The following is a 24,204-nucleotide window of genomic DNA, read 5'->3' on the forward strand; positions in this document are numbered from 1 at the left end:
TCAATTTAAAATGAGATACATATAAATATTTTGTAAACTTAACTGAAATTGTACAAATAGCACTTCAGATGCTTATAATAAACATCTAACAAAAACTATTCTGCACAAAGAAGCATTTATGATGCACTAACCAAAATTAAAACTTGGAAATTTGTTTGATAGTCATGGATTAATAGTGTGGAAACAGGCCCTTTGACCCAACAATGCCCCAGCTACCCTAGTCCCACTTGCCTGTACTTGGTCCATAACTATCCAATCCATATAACCTGTCCTATCTATATACCTAGCCAACTGTTTCTTAAACAATGGGATAGTCTCAGCCTCGACTAACTCCTCTGGCAGCTTGTTCCATACATCCACCACACTGCGTGGAAAAAGTGATCTCTCTGATTCCTATTAAATCTTTTCCCCTTCACCTTGAACCTATGTCCTCTGGTCCTCAATTCCCCTACTCTGGGTAAAAAACTGTGCATCTACCCGATCTATTCCTCTCATGATTTTGTATACCTCTAAGATCTCCCCTCATCCTTCCACGCTCCATGGAATAGAGACCCAGCCCACTCAACCTCTCCCTATAGCTCACATCCTCTAGTCCTGGCAACATCCTTGTAAATCTCTTCTTAACCCTTTCAAGCTTGGCAGTATATTTCCTATAACATGGTGCCCCAAACTGAACACAATATTCTAAATGTGGTCTCACCAACGTCTTATACAATTGCAACATTACCTCCCAACGTCTATACTCAATACTCTGACTGATGAAGGTCAAAGTGCCAAAAGCCTTTTTGACCACCTCATCTACCTGACTCGACCTTCATGGAACCATGCGCTTGTACTCCTAGATCCCTCTGCTCTACACCATCTATAGGCCTACCATTTGCTGTGTAGTTCCTGCCCTTGTTCAACATCCCAAAATGCAACACCTCACACTTCTCTGTATTAAATTCCATCAACCATTCCTCCGCCCACTTGGCCAATCGATCCAGATCCTGCGGCAATCGTTCACAACCATCTTCAATGTCTGCAAAACCACTAACTTTTGTATCATCAACAAACTTGCTAATCTTGCAGTGTATGTTCTCATCCAAATCATTGATGTAGATGACAAACAGTAACGGGCCCAGCACCTAACCCCGTGGCACACCACTAGTCATAGGCCTCCATTCTGAGTAGCAACCTTCCACCATCATCCTCGGCTTCCTTCCATGGATTTGCTATCCATTCAGTTTTCTCTCGTTGGATCCCATGAGAACTATCCTTCCAGAGCAGCCTACCATGCAGCACCTTGTCAAACGCCTTACTAAAGTCCATGTACACAACATCTACAGCTCTGCCTTCATCAACCTTTTTGCTCACGTCTTCAAAAAAAAATCAATCAGATTTGTGAGACCCAACCTCCCGCGTACAAAACCATGCTGACTGTCCCTAATCAGCCTTTGCCCATCCAAATGCCTATATATCCTATCCCTCAGAATACTCCCCAGTAACTACCAACTACAGATGTTAAGCTCACCGGCCTATAGTTCCCAGCATTTTCCCTGCAGCCCTTCTTGAAATCCAGCACAACATTTGCCATCCTCCAATCCTCTGGCACCTCTCCTGTATTTAAGGATGACTCATAAATTTCAACCAGGGCTCCCGCAATTTCCTCTCTAGCTTCCTGCAATGTCCTCAGATATGTCTGATCAGGCCCTGGAGATTTGTCTACCTTCATACACGACAGTACCTTCAGTACTTCCTCGACGATAACCCCGACCACTCTCATGAAACTTCCAGCGACTGCTCCAATTTTATCAGTACAACTTTATGAAATGGCCTGCAATGGTTTGTTAATCCAACATATTGCATTTTATTTAAAATGTACATTCCCCATTTAGAGTTATTTCTAAAAACTCCTGCGAGGAACTCAATCAATTAACACTCAACAATGGTCATTGCAGAACAAGTCCTTCCTTAAGAAATTTGATTTGGTAATATTTTCTGAAGATTGGCTGTAAAACACATTTGGAACTGTAAAAGATGCATGACAAAATTGTCACATTTTGACACAATGGCATACCTTTAGGCAGCTTGCCTCCTAACACAGTGAATTTCTGAGGGTTTTTTAAAAATTCTACCACTTCCTGCAGCTCATGTTTTGCCTCTTCTACCTGAAAACAAAATCACAAAAGTAATCGCAAATGAATCTCAAAATGTAAAATATTTATCAAGTCAATATGAATTCCACCTACCCCTTTCACATGTTCAAAGGTTACATTCTTCATCTGAATAGGGTCCACTGCTGAATCCAGTCCTGATGTAGTACGAAATCGCACTGGTGAAGAGATTGGTGCAAAAAAAATGAAATGCTAGCCCCCTAAACTACCCATTTCAAATTAATTGAATCCCACGTGTAAAATAGATTAGAGAGTGGTGTTCAATTATCATTTTCACCCCACTTACAAAAATCATTACATAGTAACAATATTTTGTTATTGAAATGAATGAAGCAAATTCTCCCTTTTAGCTTCACACTGCACAAGAAAACCAAAGGGTAGTACATAAATAAATATTTACCCGACAAAAATGGTGTTCTGGATAGACCATAAATTCCAAGCAACAGCAGCAACAGAAGAACTAATCTTGTCCTCCTTAAAGAGTCTGGAAGAATTGAATATAAACAAGTCCAAAAAGTCACATATAAACAAATCAATGATTCAATAGAACGGTTTATAAGAGTATTTGCAGCAGAGAGTATTTGAGAAAACTAGATTACAACACATCCTGAGGCGCTGCGCAGTGGAGGCAATCCCAAGGTGCCACAGCTGGGGCACCTGCCTGAAGGCTTGTCCGGACTGGGAAGTCGCCCGAAGGCTTGGACAGCCTAACCAGGAGAGGGAGCTGGAGACTGGTCACTAGGAATGGAGGATGAACCAGGGTAATGCCTCCAGCACCTTCAAGGTAGGTTGCAGTAGGCGCTCCCGGGTCACAAAGATGGCCTGGCGAGGAGAGGGACGTTAGTTTGCGGGAAATGTTCCAGTAGATTATAAATCAGAGTATTGTATAGAAGTTGGGATGTAATGTTAAAATTGTACACGGCATTGGCGAGGCCAATTCTGGAATATGGTGTACAATTCTGGTCGCCAAATTATAGGTAAGATGTCAACAAAATAGAGTGAGTACAGAGGAGATATACTAGAATGTTGCCTGGGTTTCAGCACCTTTGTTACAGGGAAAGGTTGAACAAGTTAGGTCTTTATTCTTTGGAGCACAGAAGGTTAAGGGGGGACTTGATAGAGGGATAAAATTTATGAGAGGGATAGACAGAGTTGACGTGGATAAGCTTTTTCCATTGAGAGTAGGGAAGATTCAAACAAGAGGACATGATTTGAGAATTAAGGGACAAATGTTTACGGGCAACATGAGGGGAACTTCTTTACTCAGAAAGTGATAGCTGTGCGGAATGAGCTTCCAGTGGAAGTGGTGAAGGCAGGATCGTTTTTATCATTTAAAAATAATTTGGATAGGTATATGGACGGGAAAAGAATGGAGGGTTATGGTCTGTGTGCAAGTAGATGGGACTAGGTGAGAGTAAGTGTTCGGCATGGACTAGAAGGTCCGAGATGGCCTGTTTCCGTGCTGTAATGGTCATATAGATCGATTGCGCAGGTGAACCAGACTTTGAATAATGGCGCCAAAAATGGCGGCATCTGCATGTTTAGTATATGCAAAAATAATTTCTGTGCAGTTGCATGTGACAAATAAAACACTATTGAACTATTGACAAGATGTTTTACCAATACATTTTCTGGCTTGAGCTCTTTTCTTCTTTTGCCTTACAAAGTAGGCTTCTAACAGCTGTTTTATTATTGTTTTTTAAAAAGCAATTCAAGTGCTCAGCTAGAGAAAGGAATATTTTTGCAGCAACAAGCGCTAAAATGAAAGAGGTTTTACATTTCAAAACCCATTTGCACCCAGAATAATTTGGGGGCAATTCACAGGAAGAAAAATCCCTACTATGTCAATTGAAACATTGATTCAAGCCATTAAAAATCTCAAGCTTGATTATTCACTAGTTTTGCTTTGCAGGCCGTCATCCAAAACACGTTAGTTTAGAGATATGGCGTGGAAATAGCTCCTTCAGCCTACCAAGTCTGCATCAACCAATGATCACTCGTACACTAGTTCTATCCTACACACTAGGGACAACTTATAGAACTCAATTAACCTACAAACGTGCACGTCTTCGGAATGTGGGACAAATCCAGAGCACCCAGAGAAAACCACAGGCAGAACGCACAATCTACGTACAGACAGCACCCGTAAACAGGGTCAAACCCAAACTCATTGGAATCACAACTGGCATCGTTCTTATTTCTTTATCTCTGTGCTCCTTTTAATCAATCGCTGTTGGCAGTTCCAGCTATCTTGGCCAAAAACTAAAATTCCCTCTTAAAATGAACCCTTTACACCATATTTTTTAATTCCATGTCTTTTGCAGCACTATTTTTGGGATAATATTCCTGCCTGGGGATACAAAGGAGTCACATAAATGCAAGCTGTGGTTCCAGTTACTAGTTTTATCATCTTCGAATATTTTCTTCATAGTCATGAAAGAACCTTAACCTGAAATAGTAACTGTCTTGTCCCACAGTTGCTTCCTGACCTGAAAATGCTTTAATCCTGTTCCTTCTAGTTTCATAATACAGAAGGTGCAGGATTAGTTCATTCCAAAGAGGAAGAAAGATTCCAAGGGGTGTAAGGGGCGACCATGGCTGACAAGGGAATTCAAGCATAAAAATAAAAGAGAAGTATAACATAGCAAAGATGGGCAGGAAGCCAGAGGATTGGGTAACTTTTAAAGAGTAACAGAAGATAACTAAAAAGGCAATACGGGGAGAAAAGATAAGGTACGAAGGTAAGCTAGCCAAGAATATAAAGGAGGATAGGAAAAGCTTCTTTAAGTATGTGAAGTGCAAAAAATTTAGTTAAGACCAAAGTTGGACCCTTGAAGACTGAAACAGGTGAATTTATTATGGGGAACATAGAAATCGCAGACGAGTTGAATAGGTACTTTGGATCCGTCTTCACTAATGAAGACACAAACAATCTCCCTGATGTACTAGTGGCCAGAGGATCTAGTGTGACAGCGGAACTGAAGGAAATTCACATTAGGCAGGAAATGGTGTTGGGTAGACTGATGGGACTGAGGATTTACAAAGGGGAAATCATGCTTGTCTAATCTTCTGGAATTTTTTGAGGATGTCACTAGGAAAATGGAAAAGGGAGAGCCAGTGGATGTAGTGTGCCTGGACTTTCAGAAAGCATTTGATAAGGTCCCACATAGGAGATTAGTGGGCAAAATTAGAGGACATGGTATTGGAGGTAGGGTACTGACATGGATAGACAACAGGAAACAAAGAGTAGGGATTAACGGGTCCCTTTCAGAATGGCAGGCAGTGACTAGCTATTGCTAGTCACAGCTATTTACAATATACATCAATGATTTAGATAAAGGGGTTCAAAGTAACATTCGCAAATTTGCAGATGACACAAAGCTGGGGGGCAGTGTGAACTGTGAGGAGGATGCTCTAAGGATGCATGCAGGGCGACATGGGCAGGTTGGGCGAGTGGGCAGATGCAGTTTAATGTGGATAAATGTGAGGTTATCCACTGATGGCAAAAGCTGGAAGGCAGATTATTATCTGAATGGTGTCAAGTTGGGAAAAGGGGAAGTACAAAGAGATCTGGGGGTCCTGGTTCATCAATCACTGAAAGTAAGCATGCAGGTATAGCAGGCAATGAAGAAAGCTAATGGCATGTTGGCCTTCATAACAAGAAGAGTTGAATATAAGAGCAGAGGTCCTTCTGCAGTTGTACAGGGCCCTAGTGAGACTACACCAGGAATATTGTGCAGTTCTGGTCTACAAATTTGAGGAAGGACATTCTTGCTATTGAGGGAGTGCAGCGTAAGTTTACAAAGTTAATTCCCGGGATGGCGGGGCTGTCATATGTTGATAGAGTGGAGTGGTTGGGCTTGTATACTCTGGAATTTAGAATGATGAGAGGGGATCTGATTGAAACATAAGATTATTAAGGGATTGGACACACTAGAGGCAGGAAACATGTTCCCGATGTTGGGGGAGTCCAGAACAAGGGTCCACAGTTTAAGAATAAGGGGTAGGCCATTTAGAAAAGAGGTGAGGAAAAACCTTTTCACCCAGAGTTGTGAATCTGTGGAATTCTCTGCCTCAGAAGGCAGTGGAGGCCAATTCTCTGGATGCTTGCAAGAGAGAGTTAGATAGAGCTCTTAAAGATAGCAAAGTCAGCGGTTATGGCGAGAAGGCAGGAATGGGCCACTGAATGTGCATGATCCGCCATGATCACGGTGAATGGCGGTGCTGGCACTAAGGGCCGAATGGCCTACTCCTGCACCTATTGTCCATTATCAAATTCACTCTGATAAAAATTTCAACAAGGATTCTACACTGCTGTTTTTCTCAACCAACAATTTACTCAAAAGGGTACTTTTAATCATATTTTCCATGCTCCTGCCTGGACCAAGACAAGTGAGAAGTGCGAGACCATGAGAGAGATCGGGGCTGTTGTCATTATAGCATCACCCAGGGTCAAAAAACATGATAGCATTCATAAGTCTACACATCAACGTCAATTGAAGCTTTGAACACAAAACAGCAGCAGCCAATACTAGAAGACCAGAGATAGCAGAATAGACATTTTCAAAAAGCTTCATTATTACATAATGAAAATTGACTTAGTAAATACTTCACACTAACTTACCATTTGTCCTCTGTGTGAGAGCTTGTGCTTTTAGAAAGCCTTCTGCAAAGCCAGTTTTAAAGGCATCCTGATGAGCTTCAGGAATATTTTTAGTTTTAATCAAACTGTCCAAATTTTCAACCTCTCTGCCTCGGTCTCTCAACAGAAGTCCCTACAAATAAAGATGAGTTAATGCTATAATAGTATTTCCAAACAATTGCTACTGCCGCAATGCAAGTAATAACTGCTTACCTTCATAAAAGAAGGAGCAATACTTTCTGCTTCAACCGTATTCTCAGTTGCCACAGGTCTCCTTGCTCTTGATTTCAGAGTTTTAAAGCCTCGCCTTTGCTCTTGGACTTAAGAAGATTTATGCTCATTAATACTGCTTCACACAACTAATTATTTTAATGCAAGTACAACTCATAATGACTATAATGGCCAGCATACATACATGGCAATAGATGAAGATTGGAACACAAGGTCGGTAGAAACGCTGGATGTTGTTGAGAAAACTGAGATGCACGCAGCACTTTGAAGACATTGTTTGAAAATCCTAAAAACAGAATCAGAAAATTCACAAAACAGAAGGAGAACATTCAGTTCATGTATCCAACTGATCAGTTATTCAGCTTGATGCAACCTTCCAGCACTGGGCAACATCTATATGGATCACAGCCCCTGCAAGAACACATCTAAATAATGTTCAAATATGATGAAGTTCTCCAAATCCCCAAAACCTTCTGGTGAGACATTTCTTCCCTCATTTTCTACCCATCACTTTAAATCTATGCCACCTGGTTTACCCAATCAAAAGCTTTAGATCCTCCTCAGAGAGATATAGAGATACAACACTAACCATTAACTCCTATTTTAAACTAAACTTACCTCCACTTATTTTATTCTCTTGACATTGCAACTTACCCAACTCATACTCCCCTTTCCATGTATCTCCCATGGGCTACTTCATACTTCTCTGCCTTAACCCGACTAATTACTGCTTCTTGCAGTTAATTGTATTGTATTGTATTCAAATTTATTGTCATTGTCTCAATTTGAGACAACGAAATGAATTTCCCTTACAGGCAGTATCATATAAAAATCACAAAAAAATAATAAAAATAAATAATAAATAAATAATAAAACATATTAAAAATAAAATTGAAATTGAATTAAAATTTTTTTAAAAGCACAAACACAGAAAGTCCACAACACAACATAACATAAATGGCACCAAGGTGAGGAAGGCACCATAGTCCAGCCAGCCTCCCCTCCGTGTTCATCCGTGGTCAGGGCCTTCCGAGCACCCGCAGTCGCCGCCCCGGGTGGCCCGATGTTCAGGCCCTCACGCCGGGCTGGTGGAACGCCGACGCCGAACCCCGACGGTGAGCATCCTCCTCCTCAGCGGCCCGGACCTCCTGATCAGCTGCCTCCCACTGCCGGAGTCTGCAGCTCCTGAGTCCGCAGGCCGAGCCGGGCAGTCACAGGACCCCGCGCTGTCCATCAGCGCCGCCCGTGTTGGGAGCTCCGCAAACCGCAGCTCCAGGATGTTGGTGCAGCAGGTCCAGCACTCCGGGCTCCAGACGGCGACCCCCGGTAAGGCATCGCCAGCCCCGCGATGTTTCAGCGCTGTCCTGCCACTGCTGGAGCTCCAGTCGATCCCGGCAGGAAAGGCCGCGCCAATCCAGGTAGGTAGGCCGCTGTGGGGGGGGGGGGGGGGGGGGAGCGAGGATGCGACTCGAATAATAGTCGCGTCCTCACCAGGAAGCAGCTGAAGGACGGTATCCCCCGCACCGTGCCCTCTTCCCCCACATAAAAACACAAAAAAAACACAAAAAAACACACTTTAACATAACTAAATAAACAAAAAAACAAAAAGATACCGGGCTGTAGGTGGAGGCTGCTGGCACCAGCGCCACCGGAAGTACAATTCTGCTTTCCTCCTCACTGTCAACCACAAGACCAATGTTTCCACCATTAACAATCTGTATTAAGCATACTACATGCAAGTCTAAACCATGCAGACATATCACAAGGAACAGAGTACTGGTAAATCCTGTGGTATTCCACTGGTAACACAAAAACATCCATGAGCCATTCCATCTGCTTTCTGCAATGTACCAATTTAGGATCTAATAGGTCACTCAATTGGATTCCCATTGCCTTTAACTTTTGAGTAGTGCGGCATTTAACAAATTATTAAAAACCTTGTTGACGTCCAAGAAACCTACATCAAATGGTCAGACTCATCATGCAACGGTGAAAGCAACAGATGTCCTAAACCTTCTGAGGCGCAACTTTCATCATTGTTCAACTTCTGTCAAGGAGAAGCTGTACTTCACCCTCGTTAGACCTCATTTGGACTACGCAGTTGCAGCATGGGACCCATACACAAATAAAAACATTTCTTCCATCGAACGTGTCCAAAGACAGGCAGCTCGATTTGTTACTAACACCTATGAGAGAGAAGCAAGTGTCACCAAACTTCTGAATTCTCTGGGGTGGAATCCTCTCCAAGACAGACGTGAAGCTCATCGCTTGACCTGTTTTTACAAAATGTTAAATGGTCAACTCGACATAGACTACAAGACCTACACCAACCCCAAACCAATTAGGAGCTGACGAGGGCATTCGATCCAATTTGTGATCCCAGCTACAAAGACAGATGTGTACAGCAATTCGTTCTTCCCCCGCACAATTAAAGCATGGAATAATCTCCACCCTACTATAGTTACCCAACCAGATGCAACTAAATTTAAAGTAGCTCTTTCTTCCCAATAACCCTTTCTGGCTTAAGCCCTCCCTTCACCACCTCCAGTTTAAATTCCATTTGGAATATGTTGGAGGACCAAGAAACCAAGAACCAAGAAAAAACTGCCATCAACTTGGTAACTTACTCCGAAAGTTACTCAGACAAATCCCGTAATGATTGTCTTGACAAACCCGCGTCTTTGGATTTTAGTTGATTTTATTTATTTGGATTTTCCTCCCATATTGTTTCTGCTATCCAATGTCTAACTTTGAATTTCATCCATACACTTCCTTTATGTCATGCTATTTAATTGACATTTGAATGATTTTTATACATGGCATACAAAACATTCTACTTCTGCTTAGGTTTAAGCACCATTAAGATTTCCTTGGAATCTCTGGCACTGGGAGTCTTAATTATCCATAAAATAGCTTACAGTTGAAGTCAGTGATTAAACAGAGACACAGAATATCTTGATAAGTCAACCTCCATTGCCTTTTCAGTGTCCTTTCTAGTGGTAATGAAAAGTGGCAAGTTAACTGAAAATTTGATGTGCTGCATTTAATAATACAGAAAGTTACTTCTTTACTGTGGAATTCTCTGTCTCAGAGGGCGGTGGAGGCAGGTTCTCTGGAGAGAGAGCTAGATAGGGCTCTTAAAAATAGCGGAGTCGGGGGATATGGGGAGAAGGCAGGAACCAATCGGGGTACTGATTGGGGATGATCAGCCATGATCACATTAAATGGCGGTGCTGGCTCGAAGGGCCGAATGGCCTACTCCTGCACCTATTGTCTATTGACATACTTTGATAAAGAGAAATAAGTTACTTACCATGTTTATTTTCAAAGAAGGACTGTGATGAAACATGGGATATTTGCCATCTGGATGAACCAGAGTTTGAGTTAATTGGAGACAGGCATGGAAGTAATCTGTCTACCAATTCATCCAGCTGGCTGGGTTTTAAATCAGACAGCCCAAAATCCCTTAAATTATACAGAGGCTGAAAGTAAAAACAAAAAAAAGTCTTAACATCTTAAAACAAATTTAAGACCACTGTTAGACCAACATCATTTAAAACCTACAAAATCTGATGTAACCCACCCCTGCTCACACTGATCAGATTACTTTTAAAACCCCACTTTTTAGTGATGCATACCCACTTTAAAAACAAAATGTAACCTGCTTTATATATTGGTAAGAAAAAAAGTATCTATTAATTAGAATTAACTGTTGAGATTTGGCACCACATTAGTTTGGCACAGGAATACAAATGAGATTCAAAATGAAAATACTAGTATATGAATGGGTTAACATGTTTATTGAATAAAATATTTTCTAAATAAAGTAAAAAGGGGAAATGTGGACATAAAAACACTCAATATATCACCAAGGCAATAGAAAGCACAAATTTGTTTCTAATGAGAATTTTTATACTGACGAATTGTAATGTTTATGTTGGCCTAAAATAGGACACCTTGATAGTGTCCTCTGTGATGTTCAAAGGAAAGACTGAACTCTTGAAGTGTTCATAAATAAACTGCCAAAAAGCAGACTGTTAGTTATACCAAACAGAATACTGTTCAATGGGTGCTTTATTTGCCACATATGTGATTGCACAGTGAAAATCTTTTTGCATACATTACACATGCAGGTAAAATTCTACAATATAACCAGAAATGGCACTAAACCCTTCAGGAAATATTGAACAAGTTTATTTTAATCAGAAAAGGCAAGTCTGTAGGCGAGCTTTTTTAGACTATGAAAGTGTTTTATGTGGAGATCATGTTTGCAGTTGCAAGGTGAACAGAATGAAGGACTACTGCAGTAACATAGTTACTAATCCCAAAGAACACTGGTCACCACACTGCAGGAATAATGTAACAGAAACAGAGAGAGCAAAGAGCATCATCAGAATGTTGTTAGAATGGAGGTCTGAAGTTATGAGGAGAGATTGGACAGGCTGGGTTTTTTCTCACTGGAATGTGTGAGGTTTTAAATTCGAGGGGGAGGAGAGTCCAGAACTATAGCACCCAGGTTTAAGGTACAAAGGGATACATTTTACAGAGATCTGAGAGGTAGGTTTGTCCATATTTGGAATATTTGAAATAAGCTGGCTGAGGTGGTGGTAGAGGTAGATATAATTAAATTACATGAACATTTAAAAGACATTTAAAATTTGGAAAGTACTTGAATAGGAAAGGCGTAGAAGGAATCAGACATAGTGCAAGCAATAGGATTTGCAAAGAGAGATATCACTGTCAGCACGGCCCATCATGGTGGGCTGTAAGAGCCCATTACTGTGCTGTACACGGTTTAATTGTATCCTGTTGGACACTGCAGAATGCATGCCTGTGAAATCAAGCATCTTCTGTTCTTACATCTTTGCTACGGTATTGATATATTTTGGTATCACAGTGGAAACCAGTTTTCCCATCCCCTGCAACAAGTAGCTGTATACTGCAACATGTTTATCTTTTAGGAAAGGAATGATTGAATAAAATATTTACAGAATACAGCATTTGATTTTATACGTTTATATTTCATTATATACATCACCTCATTAACTTGATCATGCTCTTGGGGCACTTCACGTTGGAGACACTGTATGGACGCAGAACTAACCGAGCTTGCTGAGCTTTTAAGTGAATGAAAGGTGCTGATCAGCTGACTGAGAGGAACTGTTACCTAAAAAAATTGTGATTACAAAAGAGATTAATAAAAATGTTTAAACTTTCAACAAGCATAGCAAAGATTAAAGTTTACCATTAATGATCATTTTACTTCAAGACACGTTAATATCAATTTTAATAATTTGAATTGCTGAAAACAAATGGATTTTGTTTAAAGACAGGAGCGAGTGGCAGATTTTAATGAATGCTCTCAGCACATCTGCTGCCTGCACCAGTCTATTGCCCAATGCTTGATACTGAAAGTCAGTCTGAGACTGGTAACTTTTTCAAACTTCGATAGTCAAAAGCACGAACAGTATTTCACAACATCAGGGTTACCCAAAGCATTGAGACCAAAAGAAGGACTTTGACCTCTACTGCTATACAAGAAATCTAAGTGGAGGTCACTAAGTTATATATCATTGATCAGCCCACCGAGTACCTACCAATCCTCTGGCATCATACACTAATAAGTTGTATTCTTCCACACCTTCCTATCAACATTATTTACAGTGGCCTGTAATCAACTACCATTCTGTACATGTGTAAGAAGGAACTGCAGATGCTAATTTAAATCAAAGATAGACACAAAAAGCTGGAGTAAGGGCCTGTCCCACCAGCATGCGATTGCATGCGTCTGGCACGACCAAACGTGGTGGCTTGAGGCGTACGGCCTCGTGGGGCCGGTCCCAATTCCAACCGCGGAGGCGTATAGAGTTGTGCGGGGCTGATCCCGACATCATACACACCAATCAGCTGGGCAGGAGGCGGGCCGACTGAATTTGGACGTCACACGGCATCGGGCGGTGACATCATCGCACAACGCCACATGCTAGGCGTACGCCGTCGAGACGTTGCGTACACCAGTCGAGCCTCGCACAACTCCATACGCCTCCGCTGATCGAAGTGGAACCGGCCCCGCGAGGCCGTACGCCTCAAGCAACCATGTTTGGTCGCGCTAGACGCATGCTAGTGGGACAGGGTTTAACTCAACGGGTCAGTCAACATCTCTGGAGAAAGGGAATAGGTATGTTTCGGGTCAAAACCCATCTTCAGGTCTAAAGAAGCGTCTTGCCCTGAAACATCGCCTATTCCTTTTCTCCAGAGATGCTGCCTGACCTGCTGAGTTACTCCAGTTTTTTGTGTCTACCAATCTCTCTACCTTTGGGAAGTGGAAGGAATCTGGAGTAATCAGAGGAAAGGCACACAATCATTTGAAGTATAAATGTGGCACAGTGCAGAGATCAGAACTGAATCCAGCCTACTACTGAATGAAGCAGTAAGGCGGCAACTACTAGTTGCACCACTGGATTTTGTTACTTTCTGTTAAATGTGAACATTTGAGATTTTAAATTATAGATTGTTGACAACCAGTATGGGAATCGGGGTAGGCAGGAAATACTCAAGTTCTCTGACAAATTTAATGAAGACAGAAAATTTTGGAAGCGTTCAGGTCAGCCGACATCCGTAGACAAAGAAACAATACTAAACATTTTCATCCATTCTGCTTGAAATGAATTATGTTTTTCTATCCAGAGGTGCAATCTGACCTGCTCAATACCTCTAGCACTTCTCTTATTGCACATTTCAAGAATTGCCTTTTATTTTTGCTTTATTTTTTTAAATAAGGGATGTACACTGTCACAACTAGTAGAACCATTGCCTCACAGAGCCAGAGATTCAGATTCAATTCTCATCCTGATCATTGTCCATTACAAATTGCTCCTAGTTTTGAATGTAAAATCTAGAGGGAATTTTAGATTTAGGTTTATTATTGTCACATGTACAGTGAAAAGTTTTGTTTTGCGTGTTATCGTACATTAAATCGTGTTCAAATTCATGTGCAATAGACAAAGCAAAGGGGAAGAGAGTGCAGAAGATGGATCACAGCATTGTAATGCATCAGTTCTAAGACAAAGTCCAATGTCCGCAATGGGGTACAGGTGAATCAAACAGTACCCATGCAGATTGAAGGACCATTCGGAAGCCTGGTAATGGCAGGGAAGAAGGTAATGGTGAGGCTGGTGATGCGCACAGCCAAGCTTCTGCAACTTCTGCCAGACAAGAGCAGGGACAAGGAATGACCAGAATGGACAAGTCTTTGATTATGTTGGCTGCTTTACAGAGGTAGCATGAGGTATAGATTGAGTCAATTATGAAAAGTTTGGTATGTGAGATAAACTGGGCTATATCTACAAGTCTCTGTGATTTCTGGTGCTCTTGGGTAGACTGTTCCTAAACCAAGCCGTGTTGCAACTGGACAGTACACCATGAACCGATTAGAATATGGAAAGAATACCAAATGAGATTAACGTAGGTTAGTGTAAATGGTCAGCATAGATTCATTGACTAAAAGGGTCCCATTTCCACAACTTTTTTGTTAAAGCTGAACAAAATTAGTTTTGAAACAAAAATACATGAACTAGAGTTATTTTCTCTCAAGCAAGGGAGACAGGGGAGATTTAATGAAAATTTGAGGGGCCTAGAAAGAGTTAAAATCTATTTTCCTTTGCAAAGGAATTAAAATGCAGGTGGAAAGATATGAGTGGGAGGGTGGAAGACATCCAATGCCCCCATCACTTTTAACCAATACTTGGATGTGTAAACTGGAGCTGTGACCTGTGGACCTGATGATGGAAGGTGTAGCTAGGTTGATTTGCTCTTATAACTGTCACTGATACAATGGGCAGAATGGCTTCAACCTGTGCCAAAAATATGCACGGAGGCATATTTCTGCCAAGATGAGTTGGCATGTGAAAGGGGGAAGGATAAAATTAGTATAGTGGCAGATTATTATATCGTTCAAGGAATTGCTCCCTCTAGCCACTAGAAGACACGGGGTAAGGAGATAGCTTTGTTTTACGCATGGGAGCTCTCCACGAGGCAAAGCCGTTGAAAGATAAATCTTCAAACCAGTCTCTTGTCAAAGTAAAACATTAAGATATTCATCCAGACTGATCAATGTTAAAAAGCTCCGCATGTGGCTCCAAAACGTTAGAAAATTTCTTTGATGTTGGGAAACTCAGACCCATGGTCGAAAGCTATACCGCCCCACTATGCTTCCTCCGAACTAAATCCAAAACTACAAGCTTCTCGCAAGAATTCCAGCAGCAAACACGCCTCTGACTACGTAATAAATCAAACCCACATAATTACAGGCAGACAAAATTTAAAGGCAAATGCCATAATTTATGACACACAAAATTAAACCAAATGGCCACTACAATTGGTGTGTTTAGGTATTGCACGGCAGAAATTAGGGGATGTGAGGGGGAGAAAGGAGGGCGGGGTGGGGGGTGGGAAGGGTAGGGATAGAGAGGAGGTTATCTAAAATTGGAGAATTCAACGTTCATACTATTGGGTTGTAAGCTATCCAAGCTGAATACGAGATGCTGTTCCTCCAAGCGGGAAATTAGGTGCCGTTCTGCATGTAGCCTTACTCTGGCAATGAAGGAAGCCTAGGACACAAAGATCAGTGTGGGAATGGGGAAGGGGAGTTAAAATGGACAGCAACCAGGAAATTTGGTAGTCCTTGGCAGTCAGAGTGTTCGGCGAATCGGAAATTGGTGGAGTTGTTTATAGCAAAGGTTATTTAAAGCTACAATGGGACAGATATCAGCTGGTAAAAGTTGAGTGGTGATATACGGACTTTAATCACGACCAGGGTGAGTTCACGCACTTTGGGAGGTCAAATGAAGTGTTAACTTTAAATGCAGTAATTAACAGATACCTTAGGAGCGTTGATATGGAGAAGGACCTTAGGGTGCAAGTCCAATGGGCTCTGCAGGTGAGATACTGCTGGATAGGATAGTGAAACAGGTATTTGGTATGTGTGCCTTCATGGGCCAAGGCTTTCAGTACAAGAATTGGGTTTGTAATGTTGCAGTTGTACATTGATTAGGCAGAATCTAGAGTATTGCGTTTATTTATGATTGCCACATTAGCAGATGTGATAGCCACAGAAAGAATGCAGAATAGATTCACCACACTCTTGTCTCATATAGAGGGCTGTATTTATGAGCTTGGATAGGTTGCATTTATTTCCACTGGAATGAAGAGGCCGCGGGATAACCTTAAATGTTTACAAACTTATGAAGAAACACATAGTCACAATGTTTCACCCAGGGCAGGGGAGTCTAAAGTCAGAGGGCATAGGTTTAAGAGTCAAGATTTAAGAGTCAATGTCTTAATGTCAAATGTCCCAGGTTGGATAATGAAACTCTTACTTGCTGCAGCACTACAGAATATGTAAACATAGTACATAACAGGGTAAGAGAAAAAAAAGTTAAATAAATAACAAATATAAAGCAATAATAATGTAGTATTTTGCAGTTCACAGCTCAGAGCTTATATGTTGTCGTATTTAATAGCCTGATGGCTGTAGGGAAGAAGCGGTTCCTGAACCTGGATGTTAGAGTTTTCAGGCTCCTGTACCTTCTTCCTGATGGCAATGGTGAAATGAGTGTGTGGTCAGGATGGTGTGGATCTTTGATGATTTTGGCTGCCTTTTTGAGGCAGCGACCAAGGGTCCAGGGAAGATGGTCCAGGGAAGATCTTCGAAATATGCATGGCCAGGAATTTGAAGTTTTTGACCCTCTCCGCCATCGTCCCATTGAAGTGAACTGGATTGTGGGTCCTCATCCTTCCCCTACCAGGGCTCAAAATTAGCGGTTGCACGGGTGCCAATGGCAACTTACAGTCCCGCCGGGCAACCTAAAAGCCATGCCATTTTGCCCGACTTGACAAGCAACCAGGACACCGGCCCGCCATCCATGTCCGGGTGGCTCTGGCTCTCGGCTCTAGCTCTCGGGTCTCCGCTCGGCGCTAGTTCTCGGCTCACATCATCGGCCATAGTTATGCGCATGTGCGGCCCTGCACATGCGCACTGCCACGGCAACTGGTCGGCGTTGGCCACTTTCTCCCTCCCTTTGCATTGTGGGAGTTCTGGCCACCATTGCTGCCCGGTCACTGCCTCACCGCGACCGCTGAAAAACAACGCAGAATCACTCCCTGGAGCTGCAGTAACTCCCTGGAGTAACTCTTGCTTCTTGGCTTCCTGATCCTCCAAAAATATTCGAAATGAAATTTAAATAGGTGGACCCACCACCACCAAACTCTGAAAAATAACAGCCTGTTTATTTATTGTGTATTATATATATATATGTATATGTATATATGTGTGTGTGTATGTATGTATATATGGTCTATAGTATATGGACACACTGAACTTTTATCTCCTGTTCTGCATTATGTTTACATATTCTGTTGTGCTGCAGCAAGCAAGAATTTCATTGCCCTATCTGGGACACATGACAATAAAACTCTCTTGACTTGGACTTAAGCAAAAAAGGGTTCTTTGGGGGAAAAAAACCTACCTTAAATTTAGTTGCGTCTGGTTGGTACCTATGGTAGAGTGAAGACCATTCCATGCTTTAATTGTGCGGGGTAGCTCCATGGAGCAGCCAGCATCTCTGGATAGAATAAATTGGGTTTCCTCTGGTTTTAGTGCTTTTAGTTTAATTTAAAGATACAGCGTGGAAACAGGCCCTTCGGCCCACTGAGTCCACGCCGACCACCGATCACCCGTACTCTAGTTCTATCCCACACAATAGTGACGCAAGTCAAGAGTGTTTTATTTTCTCACGTCCCAGTTAGAACAATGAAATCCTTACTTGCAGCAGCACAACAGAATATGTAAACATAGTACTTTGTAAACAATGTTATAAACGAGAAAACAAAATTCCATACAGACAGCACCCATATTCAGGATCAATTCCAATTCTCTGGCAATTTTAGGCAGCAGATTTATGGCCAATGTACTGCCCCAATAGCCTTGATCGGTATTAAAACATACAGTAGTTGTAAAGGGGGACATAGCGTCACTTAGAGATTTAAGACTGAAAATGGATAGTTTCTTTTTTTTTTAGTAACCAAAGTTATCAACGCATAACTTTTGTGTGTGTTGGGAAATAAAATATAGTGGCACAGCTGGTGGACTTGTTGCCTCACACGCCAGAGATCTGTGTTCGATCCTGTTCTCGGGCACTGTCTATGTTGAATTTGCACATTCTCCCTGCAAGCGTGTGGGTTTCCTCCCACATCCCAAAGACGCAATGACTTTGTAGGTTAACTTGTCTCTGTAAAATTGCCCCTAATGTGCAGGGAGTGGGTAAGGAAAGTGGGATAACAGAACTTGTGTGAATGGGTAGGCAAAAATGCTGGAGAAACTCAGCGGGTGAGGCAGCATCTATGGAGCGAAGGAAATAGACGACGTTTCGGGTCGAGATCTTCTTCAGACTGACGTCGGGAGGGGTGGGGGCGGGTAAAAGAAAGGAAGAGGCGGAGACAGTAGGCTGTGGGAGAGCTGGGAATGGGGGGGAAGGAGGGAGAAAGCAAGGACTACCTGAAATTGGAGACGCCAATGTGCATACCTCTGGGGTGTAAACTACCCAAGCACAATATGAGGTGCTGTTCCTCCAATTTGCGGTGGGCCTCACTCTGGCCATGGAGGAGGCCCAGGACAGAAAGGTCGGATTCGGAATGGGAGGGGGAGTTGAAGTGTTGAGCCACCGGGAGATCAGGTTGGTTATTGCGAACTGAGTGGAGGTGTTGTGCGAAGCGATCGCCAAGCCTGCGCTTGGTCTCACCGAGGTTGATCATACGCTGAATAATCCAAACAGATATTTGTTTGGAGGTGGAAAGAGATAATAGAAATTGCATTCATTGCAACGTGTAAAAAGAGATGAGATACTGTATTGTAATTTTGCTGCATGTCAGTGGTATATATCATGTCTTGATTGGTGAATATGTTTAGTTTGTGACTTTATTTGAAGCAGAAATAATATGTGAATGCTTCATTGACCATAATTCCGACTGGTAACTAACTACACACTTCGTACGAGCACATTATCGCACGCGTCATGCAAGCCATCTTAAATGACCACCTAAACTGTCATTTGGCAACCTAAAAAGCTGCCGAGGCTGCCCGGCTGGCAACAGGGAAAAAAAGTTAAGCAAGAGCCCTGCCTATCAAAGTCCACAATCAGTTCTTTGGTCTTACTGATGTTGAAAGCCAGGTTGTTGCGCTGGCACCATTTGGTCAGTTGGTCGATCTCACTTCTATGCTCTGAAGTTGAGAAGGGTGGGGGGGGGGGATTTAAAGAAAATCCGAGGGATAATGTTTCCCTCCGAGGGCAGTCGATATTTGGAATGTGATAGTGGAGACAGACAATTTCTAAAGCATTTACACGGATAGTTGGATAGGAAAGGAATAGAGGTCAATAGATCTCATGCAGTTAAATAGGATTAGCATAAATAAGCATCACACTTGGCATGGGCACAGTAGGTGGCAAGGGCCCATTTCTGTGCTCTAAATTCTAGGATTCCATTTCCCAGCTATGTACAGGTTTAAAAGAGCAGTGGAAATATTTTAAGTTAATCCTTCAGCTCTGAAGAGAAAAAACACAACCCCAGATCACTCTCCATGTTACACTCAATTATAAATAAAACTAAGAAATAATGAAGAATGCTCATTTTTATTGCCGTCAATGAATTTTAGTAACGCTGATGTTCCAATGCTCTGAAACCTGTGTCAATAGTGAATTAATTTCCATCAAGGGATCAGCAAAACACAAATTGTGTCATTAGTTCCATCGTATGTGCAATTGATTCAAATCTCAGATTACTGCCCTCAAATTACATCTGTGTAACCATACCACTACAGTATTGTAATGGATGGCACCAAAACACACAAGACTGTTTAACAATAATTACTAAATGGAGAGGGGAATTAGGGTGCCCTTTTGGTTTGCAGGGGAAGGTACCAGGGGAGGGGGTGGTTTGGTGGTAAGGGTCGAATTAACCAGGGTGTTGCGGAGGGAATGGTCTCTGCGGGAGGCAGAAAGGAGTGGAGATGGGAAAATGTGGCAAGTGGTGGGATCCCGTTGGAGGTGGTGGAAATTTCAAGGGATTATGTGTTGTATTCAACGGCTGATAGGGTGGAAGGTAAAGACTAGGGGGACTCTTTCCGTTGCGACTAGGGGAAGGGGAGCAAGGGCAGAGCTGCAGGGTACCGAGGAGACATAAGTGAGGACCACATCTATGAAGGGAGAGGGGAACCCCTATTCCCTAAAGAATGTGGACATCTCAGATGTTCTAGTATGGAACACCTCATCTTGGGCGCAGATGCAGCGTAGACGGAGGAATTGGGAGTATGGGGATAAAGTTTTTAAACCAGAGACAGCCTACACTCCATTTCTGTGACTTATTTCAATCCAATATTGGGGTTTATTTCAGATGCTCTTTAATCCATTGATAGCTCACTTAATCTAGACATTACAACATATCAGTTCACCCCATCGCATTCAACCACTCAAAGGTTTCCTTGAATTTGATACCAGAGACTTCTCCCTCAAGTTCCTTGGAAATTGAGGATGGCAGACCTCCAGTATGGTTTTGGGGGTTCCAAGATGGGCATTGATGCAAATGTAGGAACCAACAGATGAGGCAGGAGATGCCTGTCAGGGCAGGACAGTGGATAATGTTTGTGGTGGCTTTGTGGAAAGCTCTTTCGACAGAGCTTTCATGCATGGATTATTTGGTCCTAATATCATCCTGAATACTATTCCTTTTGAGGTGGCCAGAGACAAGAGATTCACCAAGAGTCTGGTGGGATGCTGCATTTCTTCAGTAGCTTTCAACACATCATTGAAGCATTTGCTCTATCCACCTGATAACCACTTCCCATGAGAAAACATCCATTTTAGAAATCTTGTACTGGGCATACGAGCACACTGATGTGCACAACAGCTAAATAACAGTAACTAGAGCCCCATGTATGCTTCACAGAAATATGTGCCCCTGGGGAATACTAATTACTTTTCCTTTCACACATCTTTTCACTGTACCTCGGTCCACGTGACAATAAAATAAACTGAATCAAACAGATCCAATATCTCAATTCAGTCCATGACCTGTATAAAGTTTGTCCAATGAGTGGACTGGTTGTCTCTTCACTTGGAGGTCAGAGAAATATTTTCTGATTTCCCCCTCTCATTTGTGCGAGTTTATGTCTACATTTTTGATATTGCAAAACAATATCAACATTTTACAAAGATAAAACTATTAGAAATTTTGCAATAAAAAGGACAGCTGCTGTACAAGACTAGTCACTTAAATGAATCAATGGTTATTTTCCTGTAGTTAGTCATTGACAAAGGACGACCATAGAAATTCTCTGAATGCAGATTCAAATCCAGCATATTGAAAGGATGTAGCAGAAAACTGGGACTCAAACAAAACAGAAGCTTACAGATGGCGGTAGGATATATTGTCCAAAGGGATTAAACTCAAATGGCTTTCACATTCAGAGCACATCATCTGTTCAAACGATATTCATTGTCATTCAAGATTTGAAAAATCCATCTGGATTTTTAAGAGCTAGAGAATGGAGGAATAGTGCAAAAGATGGATATGGCAGAAAGATAAAAACAATTACCATCTGCTTCACAACTAAAGACAAATCAAACACAATTGCAAATTTTGGGTCAACTGAGAGTAAGGAACAAAGTATAACTTCAGCAGAGAAAAAGCACAATTAAAATAAAGAAACCAAAAGTATGCAAATTCCTCGAGCTTGCACAGATCCAAGGATTACAAAAGGGAGCTGCAAAGAAATGTAAGCTCCAATGGAAATCTATCAGAATTTTATGAATTAAGGGGCAGTAAACATGCACTTTCAAGACAGAACGAAGTCACTCAATATAAACAATAATCAATAGACAATAGATGCAGGAGGAGGCCATTCGGCCCTTCGAGCCAGCACCGCCATTCAATGTGATCATGGCTGATCATTCCCAATCAGCCCCCGTTCCTGCCTTCTCTCCATATCCCCTGACTCCGCTATCTTTAAGAGCCCTATCTAGCTCTCTCTTGAAAGTATCCAGAGAACCGGCCTCCTCCACTAGTCTGAGGCAGCGAATTCCACAGACTCACAATATAGCCAGCTATTACCCCAGCAGCAGCTCAAAATGTTGAAAAGCTGTAAAAGAGAACCTAGTAAAATCATCAACAAAATTCAGCAGAGGTATTATAGAAATATAAATGGAATAGTTTTGACAAATCCAAGTATTTCTCCAGAATGTAACAAAGTAGATCAAAGAGTTCCAGAGGATACCATACACATTTTTCAGTCTTCAATAAATTAGAGGTAAACAAGTTAAGAATTAGTTAGAGAGCAATAAACAGATTCTCACAAGATGGAAAATGGTAACTAGTGGTGGGGATGATCCCATGAAATCAAGAACTTCAATCGGACATTAAGCAAACTTATGCAAGCTCCCCCCCCCCCCCCCCCCCCCCCCCCCAACCACCCACACCACCCACCACCCACAGAAGTTAAAATAATGTTTAGCAGCTACATAAGTATAATAGGTCAGTTAAGCAATTGCAAAAGATGACAGATGGAGATTCATGCATGAAAATGTGGAACATCAGCACAAGTTTTGGCAGCTACAAGTTTTTCGATTTGCATTGTTGTGGTCAGCCAAAAAAAACAATGCTACTATGTACAGTTTGTTTCCTTATCCATAAAGAGCAGACTTTAGAGTTTAGCAGATTGATTGCTGGCATGATGACAATGTTGTAACAGTTGAGATTGAGTTGATTCAGTATAAAATTTGAGGGAGTTTGACAATAAATTCTCAAGAGCCTGTTTCTCCTTGCTGGAAAGTTTAGTACTACAGAGCACAGATACAATTGAGAAATAGTAATTTACAAATGAGAAGTATTTTGTTTTACACACAAGATGTAACACTTGTTCATACACCTCCATCACAGAATCCCAGCAGTCCTTCCAAGCAAGACCAAGGCTCACATAAATACGTTCAAACCTTTTCTACTCCATTTGGTGCTCCCAATGTAGCCTCCTTTACATCAGCAATACCAAGCATAGTCTGTGATCATTTCACCAAACACCTGCACTCAATCCACCAAAGCCTGCCGGATCTCCGAATCATTTTAACCCATTCCCATACTAATCTTTCTATTCCATTGTCAAACTGTAGAAACAGCATCTCATATTACACACGGGTAGTTTAACCCAACAAACAAAGCATTCAACAATTTTAAACAACCCCCATTCCCCCTCTCCACTGTGCTCCCCCAACCCAGTGTACAACCATTTTCCCGAATATCACCCCCCAGCATTTAATTTCCGTTCTCTTCTGTCTATATTTGACACCTTTTGCATCTCCAGGCTTTCACTTACTCCTCATCCATCCTGTAAATCAAATCCCAATGAACTATATTCACTTATTACTTGTTAGCCTTTCCCGCCCTCCACTTCTCCCCCACTCCAACCATCGCCTCCACAATCCTCGGCAGATGTTACCTGACCCGCGGAGTTACTCTGGTTCATTTTGTTGTTCAACTTGGTAATACAAGACAACGGGGGGGGGGGGGGGGGGGGGGGACCATAGTACAATTGTGCAGAATGGACCAGGCATCAATCTTTGAAAATTATGCTCAACAAACTTAGAGCCCTTGAAGTTGAATATTTGAATCTCTGGTGTATTCAATAAATATCTTACTAAACCATAAGAATCTGAGCGAAGTTTGCCGGATATTTGTAGGACGGGATTTCGAGACCTCTCAAGTTGTATTTTGAATTTTTACATCAACGAGAGGCGATATAAACAATGAAATTCTTGGGATGGAAGCGCTAAACAGACAACAATATAGCTCCGGAACCCGCAGTCCGAGCTCCACATCCGCAATATGTCTGCCTTTCATGGCCTACCCGAATTACGCATCAATGCCTCCGACCACTTGCCTACCTGCGGCTGGAAAGTGGAGAGTGAAAACATTTCCAAGTGTGTGCGAAGCGAGCTCCGGCCGGAGGCTCCACTCGGCTCGACTCGACTCAGTCTGTCTCCGCCTCGTGAATCAACCCGTCTCCCTCACAACGGCCGCCGAGCGCAGCCACTGGTGAAGATGGCCTTCTCTCTGTGACGTCTCATTCACGGC

The 24,204-nt window shown here is 42.1% G+C and overlaps 1 protein-coding gene across 1 annotated transcript in view; it reads right to left on the minus strand.

The window, feature by feature from the left end:
• Positions 1-24,204, minus strand: part of yme1l1b (YME1-like 1b) — a 41,834-nt gene extending 17,630 nt beyond the window's left edge. The window contains exons 1-9 of the mRNA XM_055651993.1: positions 24,015-24,204; positions 12,068-12,196; positions 10,343-10,511; positions 7,214-7,315; positions 7,012-7,118; positions 6,781-6,931; positions 2,557-2,640; positions 2,228-2,314; positions 2,060-2,146 (exon numbers count right to left, since the gene is read on the minus strand). Coding sequence (XP_055507968.1) covers positions 2,060-2,146; positions 2,228-2,314; positions 2,557-2,640; positions 6,781-6,931; positions 7,012-7,118; positions 7,214-7,315; positions 10,343-10,511; positions 12,068-12,196; positions 24,015-24,044 — 946 coding nt within the window. The 5' untranslated portion in view covers positions 24,045-24,204. The remainder of the gene's footprint in view (positions 1-2,059; positions 2,147-2,227; positions 2,315-2,556; positions 2,641-6,780; positions 6,932-7,011; positions 7,119-7,213; positions 7,316-10,342; positions 10,512-12,067; positions 12,197-24,014) is intronic.

This window comes from Leucoraja erinacea, chromosome 2 (assembly GCF_028641065.1).
Source record: "Leucoraja erinacea ecotype New England chromosome 2, Leri_hhj_1, whole genome shotgun sequence".
NCBI lineage: Eukaryota > Metazoa > Chordata > Chondrichthyes > Rajiformes > Rajidae > Leucoraja > Leucoraja erinaceus.